The sequence below is a fragment of the Frankliniella occidentalis genome, unplaced genomic scaffold (genome assembly GCF_000697945.3).
Source record: "Frankliniella occidentalis isolate FOCC.00 unplaced genomic scaffold, Focc_3.1 Scaffold69, whole genome shotgun sequence".
In the NCBI taxonomy this organism is placed as follows: domain Eukaryota; kingdom Metazoa; phylum Arthropoda; class Insecta; order Thysanoptera; family Thripidae; genus Frankliniella; species Frankliniella occidentalis.
In genome coordinates, this window is record NW_026267199.1 from 221,804 (window position 1) to 230,549 (window position 8,746).

An 8,746-nucleotide genomic window follows, 5' to 3' on the forward strand; every position below is an offset into this window, starting at 1 on the left:
GGGGGGTGGCGGTCCAGTGCTGAAATCTATCAGGGTGAGAGGCGAGTCACGTCCCGAGGCTGTGCTGTGTTGTACAGGGCAGGGCGGGGCGGGGCGAGGCGCCACAGGACCTACACTTTGTCGCGGGCGAGGCGGGGCTGTCCGAGGGGCCAGGGCAGAGGGACGGACGCGCGCAAGGTGCCACAGGCGCCGCTAATTACCCGCCACGTACGCAGCCCATACAGGCGGAGAGGGCGGGGCAGCCGAGCGAGACCGGCGAGGAGCCGGGCAGCGCCAGGCAAACAGAGAGAGAGAGCCCCTCATAGTTTATACACGAAAGAGTGCGCCCGGTACAGGGCCCAGAGCGACCCCAGGAGTAGCAACGCGACCACATACGCACACTCTTCTGCAGTTTGTAAAGAAAATGGTAACGCCATATGTCGTCTCGCAGTAGCAGCAAGGTCCAATTGATGGCCACAGAAACGAGGCGGTAAGGCTCGACACAAGGCTGGACACAATCACACGCGTGCATACCTGGGACAGGCTGGCCGTAAAATCGGTGCAAGGGCGGCCGACGAGGAGCACGAGGGGATCGCGAATGTAGTCCGGGACCTCGCCGTCGTCGCGGGGCGGAGGGTGACGCGACGCAGTGTGGCCTGATGACTGCCGCCGAGCTGACGCACTACGACGCAGCCGGCCGCGGGCGGGAGGGGCGGGCGACCCCCGGCGCGGACTGACTCACCCGGCGAGCGCGGCGGCCGCGGCGGCGACGACCCCTTCAGCCACAGAGGGTCACACGTGCGGCCACACGTGGTCACGCGGGGAGGTCACGAGGGGTCGCGAGCGCCCAGACCTCAGCACGGCTCTGCTCTCCGCCCCCAACTGGAGTGCGGCCGCGGCTCGGCTCTGCTGCTGCTGCTTGTCGGCGAGGTGTGACGGCGGGCGGCGCGTCCGAGAGAGGTCTGCCGCCACCAGGAGCGTGACGGGTATAGTGCCGGAGGGCGCACGCTAGCGCGCTCCGCTCGCACGCAGCCCCGGTGCGCTATGGCGGGGGTGTGCGTGTGCACCGCGGCGTGCACGCCTGGCTGCCCGCGCGGCGCGGCGCAGCGCGGCCACTGACCATCAGCCTGATCACCGCCGCAGCGCCACGGTGCGGTGTCTCCCACCTGACCCGGAGCAACAGCCCCCCGCCCTGCACAACAACCCCCCGGGCACGCTCAGCACGCCAGCCCTGCGGCCCCGTCGACGACGACGACGAAGCGCCGTTGGTGCCGGTCGGTTCAAACTGTTTCCCCCTCAGCCTCCGCGGCGCCGTGCCCGCCGTGCCCACCCCGCCTCCTATAAATAGAGAGGCACGCGGAGGGCCGCGTTAACACGAAAGGCAATCGTCGCCGCCGGCGAACAGAGGCAGCCGCTGTGAGGAGACACCTGCGCGCCAGCAGCCAGCGCGCCCCTCACAACCCCCGAGCAGAGCGCACAGAGCGGGCGGCGCACAGGTGCTGCAGGGACACACGGCCACTCTGTGCCACTCTGTGCCCCCCACACCGCGCGGGAGAACGAGGACCCGCGGGGAGGACATCCGGTTGACAGAGAGATAATTGCGCGCGATAACAACCCGCGGTTTGAGAAAGGGGGGAATGCGCTCGCGAACAGTAGGCGCCTGGTCCTGGCGGCGCCCACAGCGACTGTCCGCGCGGGCCGCGTGAGCCGCCGCGACCGGAAGTGGGTCGGGAGGGACGGCTCCGCGGCGGCTCGCGGCTGGCCAGCAGCTGTTGTCTTGCCGACGACGCGCCGCGGCTGCAGTCGGGACGGACAGCGAGCTGCACAGGACCTCAGGAGGGCGAGGGACGGGGGTCTAGTTCACTGCCAGCTAAATCCATCCCAACCTCCCAACGCGGGCGCAAGGCACGGCGCGCGGGGGCGGGGCGGGAGGAGGGGGGCGTCTCGGCCACGCACCGAAACATTGTACACTGAAGCCAAACGTCCCGACAAGCGTTCAGATGGGGAAGCGTTGAACGGTTCGCAGACAGCAGTGTGACTTGCTCGACGGCGATGTTGTGGGGTGGGCGGCAGGGGTAGGTGGGGCGGGCTGGGTAGCCGGCGGGCGGGGCCCACAGCACCACACACCACACGGGGAACACAACATGCGTTCAAAGTGCAGCGAGTGGCACCTCATTTCTCTGCAGCGCATTTACGCCGGCTAGAGGAGCGGCGCAGAGGGGCTCCCTCCTCCTCCTCTCTCCTCGCCCCCTTCCCCCTTTTTCTCGGCCAGGGCGCTCTCTCGCATGCATAGCCTGCACAGCCTCACTTGGTTTTCATTTTGGCCGAAAGCACGTAGACCGCCCCGCCTGCTCCACTCGGCGCCCACGAGCCCCAGGTGCATCCAACGGTCCAGACATACGCTTCAATCAGCCAGGAGGTCCTCTCACTTACATTGCTGCCACATCTCTGCAAATCCCAGTTATTTTGTAATTATGGTCATCCGTCTCTGGTTCTGCATTAATATTTTTGTACTTACAGGAATTGATTATTGCGTACCTTCCGGAAAGTAACTTTAGAAGTAAAGTAAAGTTTAGAAATAAATGTAAGGCTCTTTTCAATAGTAGGTGGTGGGGTTTATTGGTACACTTAAAATTAATTTGTACTCAAAAAAGATTTTTGTAGATTTCAAGTTTACTTTGCACCACTGTATAAATTAGATTAGTATACATAATGTTAACATTATGTTGCACTGTCACTTTTATGAACAGACTGGAGAAAATTAGTGGAAGGTTCACAAAACCTTCTGAAACGATGATTCAAAAGAAACTGTTTGGGGACATATGTTTCAAGAACTTTTGTGAGCATTTGGTAATACGGACTATAAAAAGTAATAATATTAATATCAACAAAGCAAATAAAATATCACAATCAACAAGAAATGTTATGGATTTCTTTGATGCACTTAAATGAACTTTGTAAGGTAGGAGAAACTACCATGTGAGTTGAGAAAACAGCAGTGACAAAAACTACACAAAACTGAGAGCAATGACACAACAACAATAATACACTTCTTGGCGACTCAAACTCAAAAATTGTGACACACCTCACTTTGGTGCAAGTAAGCTTGAAACAATGGCAACAACATAGAAAAGGGAGGGTGTGAAGAGGAGAATACAGCTGCCACTGTTCTGGAGGACTCAACATTAATAGGCCAAGAGTACAGTGTACTTACTTGCACACTCAGGCCCCAGGAGGGCCCATGACTGCTGGTCTTCTGCTTGTTCATGACCCTCACAAAAGACTTGCCACGCCGAGTGACGCACCATAGGGACAAGGCAGGGGAAATTTTCTAAAAATTTGACAGTGGAATCCGAATCCCTGGTCATTGTCAGAGTGCAACGAGTTAACCGAATGATAAAGGCCCGGGGGCTAAAACCGTGTGTGGACTAGGCGAGACCCGTCAGCCCAGGCCAGAGGGCCTGACCCCTGCCCTCGGCGGCCGCGTCCCGCGGGGCGGGGCCGCGGGGCCGTCAGAGGGCCTGAATGACGCGCACTGCGACCACAAATATTTTTTACCAAGGAAATTGTCGCGGGTTTTACCTGTATTTTCCGGTGTCTCAGCAACGGGATCCCTGACGTCGGCCATCTTAGCACCAGTCACTGAGGACTCTGGGTAAAAAACAACAAGGAGAAGAAGAAGTTGAACAACCGAGCATCGCGGCGTCGTCGTCGTCGTCGTCACCACAACAGCTGACCTGCTGCAGACGACATTCTCCCCCAGTTCCATCAGTTTCGACCCACCACTCCGACAAAATGACTGAAAACGAAGTGTACATTGTGTCTGCAGTACGCACTCCGATAGGTAAGTTTCTGTCAGGGCATGTGAATCTAACGCTATTTACTTATTTCCGTTAAAAACCATTATGGCCAGATATCGTAACCTCAACTTGCACCACATTTCATCAGATTTTCACGAATTTGTAAATGGAGAAGACCAGTTAAATTGTTTTATTATGTTCTAATCATGTGCTGCGCTTCCTTCAATCTCTATAAGTCGAGTAATCAGTTAGTATTTCGGTTATTGTACGCACCTAACCTAGCCCGGCGTCGTCTGGTGTAGTAAAATCCAGTAGAATATTTCCATAGTTTTCTTCTTACTTATATAGGTGATCCCATAAATGAAAATTAGTATGAATAAATCCATGCAAGATATCTAATTTCTAGGGATAGAAGTTTATGTCAAATGATGCACTGTTCTAGAAAAGATGTATCCCACTTTCAGCTGAAAGAGAAAGTTAACTTTCTCTTACATCATTTGTGTAAAGTGATAGCATGAATTTTGTTAGCTCTCCTTAAGAAAAAGTTGATTTTATCTTCAGATTTTCAAAGAATAATTTTACTTTAATATTTCAGGATCTTTCTTGGGACAGTTTGCAAGTCTTCCTGCCCATGAGCTGGGCAGTGTCGCAGTAAAAGAAGCAGTCGCAAGAGCAAATATATCACCAAATGATGTATCGGAGGTAATTTTGGGGCAAGCTCTCACTGCGGGGCAGGGCCAGAATCCCGCTCGGAACACCTCAATTAAAGCTGGGATCCCCATTGGAGTGCCAGCTCATGTCATCTCTATGCTCTGTGGATCAGGACTGAAGTATGTCTGTTTTACTGATCAAAAATGGAGCTTCATTTTATGAAAATGTATTTTTTTTAAATAAATACTTAATGATCCTTTTTAGAGCGGTAGCATCAGGGTATCAAGCCATCAGATGTGGGGACTCAAGCATTGTTGTAGTTGGCGGACAAGAATCAATGACCCGAGCCCCTCATGTGTGTAACCTAAGATCAGGCACTAAAATGGGTGATACGACATTCAAGGACAGCATGATTCTTGATGGACTGACTGATGTGTTTAATGATATCCACATGGGAATCACTGGTAAGAATTATTCTAAAAGCAACAACTGTCTGGAGATAGTTAATTTTTATAAAAGTTTAAGACGACATAGAAAATAATTTGAAACAAGCTATTACTTTTTAAAATAGTTCTTAACTAATTTTAATTATTGTCTCTTCCATTGTCTGAATATTTGTTGGCAGCTGAAAATTTGGTCTGCAAGTATAATATCTCCCGTGAAGATCAAGATTCATATGCATGTGAGTCACAAAATCGAGTACAAAAAGCAACTGAGGCTGGATTTTTCAAGGCTGAAATAACTCCAGTGACTGTAAAGGGTCCCGGCCGTAATTCTCAGCCAGTATCTATAACTGAAGATGAATTTCCTCAAAAGAATACTTCAGTGGAGTCATTGAAGAAATTGAGACCAGCATTTAAAAAAGTTTGTCAACAATTGAAGTTCTATATTTGATAGTTGAACATTGGAACCAGATTATCTATGCTATGAATTCACTATTTTATGTTTTTAGGATGGTACAGTGACAGCTGGAAATGCATCTGGAATTAATGATGGTGCAGCAGCACTTGTTCTGATGTCAAAGACAGAAGCTGTTAAACGAGGATCACCAGTATTAGCAAAAATAGTTGCCTATGCTCAAGCAGGAGTGGAACCAGAAATAATGGGCATAGGACCAGTGCCAGCTGTGGAGGCTGTGGTGAGAAATATGATCCATTTTAATGATAATTCTGACTACCTAAAACTTGTATCATCTCTGCAATTGATTTTAATACTAATGTATGTTTTTAAAATCTACTCATTCTAGCTCAAAAAGGCTGGATGGGGTAAAGAGGATGTAGATCTATGGGAACTAAATGAAGCGTTTGCTGCACAGAGTGTTTGTGTCCTCAGAGAGTTAAAACTTGATCCATCAAAAGTTAATATTCAGGGTGGAGCTATTTCACTGGGACACCCAATTGGAGCATCAGGTAGGAAACTGATAAGTACTGCAGACTCAAAATACCAAAACTACATACTTCTTTTATACATTTTCCTAACTCAACTTTGATTTATTTTCAGGGGCCCGTGTTCTTGTCACTTTGATTCATGCATTGAAGAGAACAGGTGGAAAAAAGGGTGTGGCTGCATTGTGTATTGGAGGAGGTATGGGGATAAGCATGGCTATTGAAATCGTGTAATTAGGAGTGTTTGGATTTTGCTCAAGAGAAAAATTCTGCATGTTAGTAATTTTCTCTCTTTCTTTTTGTGCAAATTTTTAACCGTATCCTATGAATTCTGAGCTGAAAACAAGTATTGATTATCACGTTTTAAGAGTATACATATCGATCTTTTATTGTTAAAAATATCCGTTTTTAATTGTTTTCATTTTTAACATGTTAGTTTCATATCATCCATATTTACTTTGACTGTTATGTGTATTGCGCTAAAGATAGTGCTATACCTAGTTAAATAAGATAGTTTTGTATTTTTAGATACTTTTTTCATCATCTCGCTAAGTAATATCAAAAACTACACCATCAAAAATAGCTATGGTTGAGGATGTTTTAAGGTAGTGGCAATATTGAGAAGGAAAAATATTTGTGTTAAGTCCAATGAAATGTGTGCCATATGTAAAGGCATGTATGTATTATTATAAACCATAAACCTACCTACGTTTCCAGTATTGAGATGGTGAATGTTACTCTGCTTGCCTTTAAGATTTGTGATTTGTTTACAATCATAAACATTGTTATTTTGTAGTATTTTATCAAGAATTTTATTGAAAATGGCAAATAGTACTGTTGTTAACTGTTTATTTACAGTGTTTAAAACATAAGGCTTATTCAGTCTTCCACTTTCCCCTTCATTGTGATAAATGTGATATTTTAAACCACTGTCTTGAACAAAATGATCTGTAGTACTGTATCTGATAACTGTAATGAACTAACATTGGTTTTAAATTTTAAAGGAAAATATATAACAACCATTTATAACTGAATATTTAAAAAGTCAATAAATATATTTATACACGAACCAGAAGCCTAGATAAGTGTTTTCAGTTTGAGCAGTTATTATGCCCTCAAAATCATGAATTTTATATCAACTGTGACACATTTTCCACAGCCATCATTTCTTTTCCGTTTGTTTTGCTTTGATCCTTTGAACACGTGCAATGGTTTCTTGTTGTCTGCGCAATGTTGCAGCTCGAACTTTCTGTGGTTCTTGCCTTTTGATTGTTAAGCGGTCCAAGAATGTTTCAACAGCTTTGCGCATATTTACCTTTGTAGCGTATTAAAAGTTAGAAAGTATCAGTCGGATTTATCAGGGGCGAGGTATGTCAATAATTCTTACCTGAGGTGGGATATGGACATATCTTAGGTTTCTCTTGTGTACAAAAAAGTACTCAAAGATATGAGCTTTACCACTAGCATCTCTAAATAAGACATGTTTCATCTCTATGTTCATATACCTGCAAGAAAATATCTTTCTGTGACTTTAGTTCAGGAAACATAACTATGATGAAGATGAAAAAAATATTTTAGAGCGAAATTATGTTACAAATTTTGACATCAAAGTATATAATGAATCAAAATCGTGGTTTCTAAAACTATAGAACTTACGCGTCACATCGCTCCACTGTCCCTGTCACTGACGATCGGTTTCTCAAATCGACAGTAGTTTGCTGGCCTTTCAATGACATTAGCAGTGAGACTAAAGTATTATGAGTCAGATGCTTTTCTTTAGATGTCATTCCTTGCTCCATCTTGCTGAGATTGTTTTATTTGTCTTCCTAACTTTCTAACCTAACACAAATTCCAAGTTTGAGTGGCGCGCTTCCCAGTCCCGAAACGTAAACAAACCGTCCAACCGCCTTGTAGAAATTATTGAATGGCGCCTTCGCGTCTTCGCGCCACTGAGTTCTCAGAATTCAAGTTGATTCAAATGTACACGCTGCACCCACCTTGAGAAGCACCCACAAAAATCTTAAATGTCCTAATCGTTTAAACACTCATGATCAAAACTTTACCAAAGTTCACCCCTCGGTATACAAGAAGCGCCGGTGTTGTTTTAAATAATGGAATGACTATTTAAGCAAAGGTGGCCAGTACGCCTTTGTTCAGTTTGGGGGGGGGGGGCGTTACTTTCAACAGAGCCACAAATTCGTGCATTTCTCGAGTCTGCTCTACCCTTCCATATTATATTGCACCAAAGACCCCCCCCCCCCCCCCCATCTTATTCTCCAATCCTCCAAATATACTCACTCACACTTTGCCGTTTGCCTTGGCCTTCACCGTCATCCAGTCTGAAATGTCACAGGTCTCGCGCCAGGCCTGCTTGTTGGTCCTGGTCCTGGTATGATTCCAAAAGTTTTTATTTTTCTTTCTACAATAAAAGGTAGCATACCACCTCGCTATACGATTGTGCTAAAATAATTATGAGGATGGGAGAAATCTTAACATAACTCCCAGAAATTAGTATTCATTAGAAAGATTTCTACATTCTAAATTTTACGTCGATAATCTTATTGAAATACAAGAACCAAAGTTCCGAAGGATAGATCAATTGTCTGAAATCTGGAAGTGTGTCTTGCTGACGACACAGGCCCTCGCCCGCGGTACCTGATGGATCTGGGGAGGATGGAAGGATTTCTTGTGGTATGGATCCCTGTGGAATCCGATTTGTTTCAATTTCGGATTCCATATGGACGTCCATATGTGATCCACGAACAATCCATTGGTGGATCCATAGTCAATCCCCTTGGCATCCGAAGTTTTCGGAATCCATAATTTATCCTCCGCTCTCCTCCGGCATTTTTTGATTTCGAAATCCGAATCCCATCCACCGTCAATCCATGACATTTTTACCTTACTTTCACGCGTATTCGAACCTCGGAC

The 8,746-nt window shown here is 46.8% G+C and overlaps 2 protein-coding genes across 5 annotated transcripts; one reads left to right on the plus strand and one right to left on the minus strand.

Annotated features, from left to right (window-relative positions):
- The first annotated feature begins 2,267 nt into the window (after nucleotides 1-2,267).
- On the plus strand, nucleotides 2,268-6,890 carry LOC113203954 (acetyl-CoA acetyltransferase, cytosolic). Of its 4 annotated transcripts, none has more exons than XM_026418918.2 (8): nucleotides 2,268-2,398; nucleotides 3,583-3,823; nucleotides 4,375-4,609; nucleotides 4,695-4,894; nucleotides 5,056-5,294; nucleotides 5,383-5,568; nucleotides 5,677-5,839; nucleotides 5,931-6,890. In XM_026418918.2, exons 2-8 carry the CDS (start codon nucleotides 3,775-3,777, stop codon nucleotides 6,047-6,049), a joined length of 1,191 nt encoding a protein of 396 aa, XP_026274703.1. In that variant the 5' UTR covers nucleotides 2,268-2,398; nucleotides 3,583-3,774; the 3' UTR covers nucleotides 6,050-6,890. The 4 variants fall into 4 exon arrangements, with proteins under 4 accessions (XP_026274703.1, XP_026274702.1, XP_052124400.1 ...); XM_026418917.2 differs by having other exon boundaries at nucleotides 2,282-2,447; XM_052268440.1 differs by having other exon boundaries at nucleotides 2,342-2,356.
- On the minus strand, nucleotides 6,648-7,720 carry LOC113203956 (U7 snRNA-associated Sm-like protein LSm10). Its single transcript, XM_026418921.2, has 3 exons — nucleotides 7,472-7,720; nucleotides 7,203-7,320; nucleotides 6,648-7,130 (listed from the first exon to the last, which is right to left on the minus strand). Exons 1-3 carry the CDS (start codon nucleotides 7,612-7,614, stop codon nucleotides 6,978-6,980), a joined length of 414 nt encoding a protein of 137 aa, XP_026274706.1. The 5' UTR covers nucleotides 7,615-7,720; the 3' UTR covers nucleotides 6,648-6,977.
- Nucleotides 7,721-8,746: the final 1,026 nt, after the last annotated feature.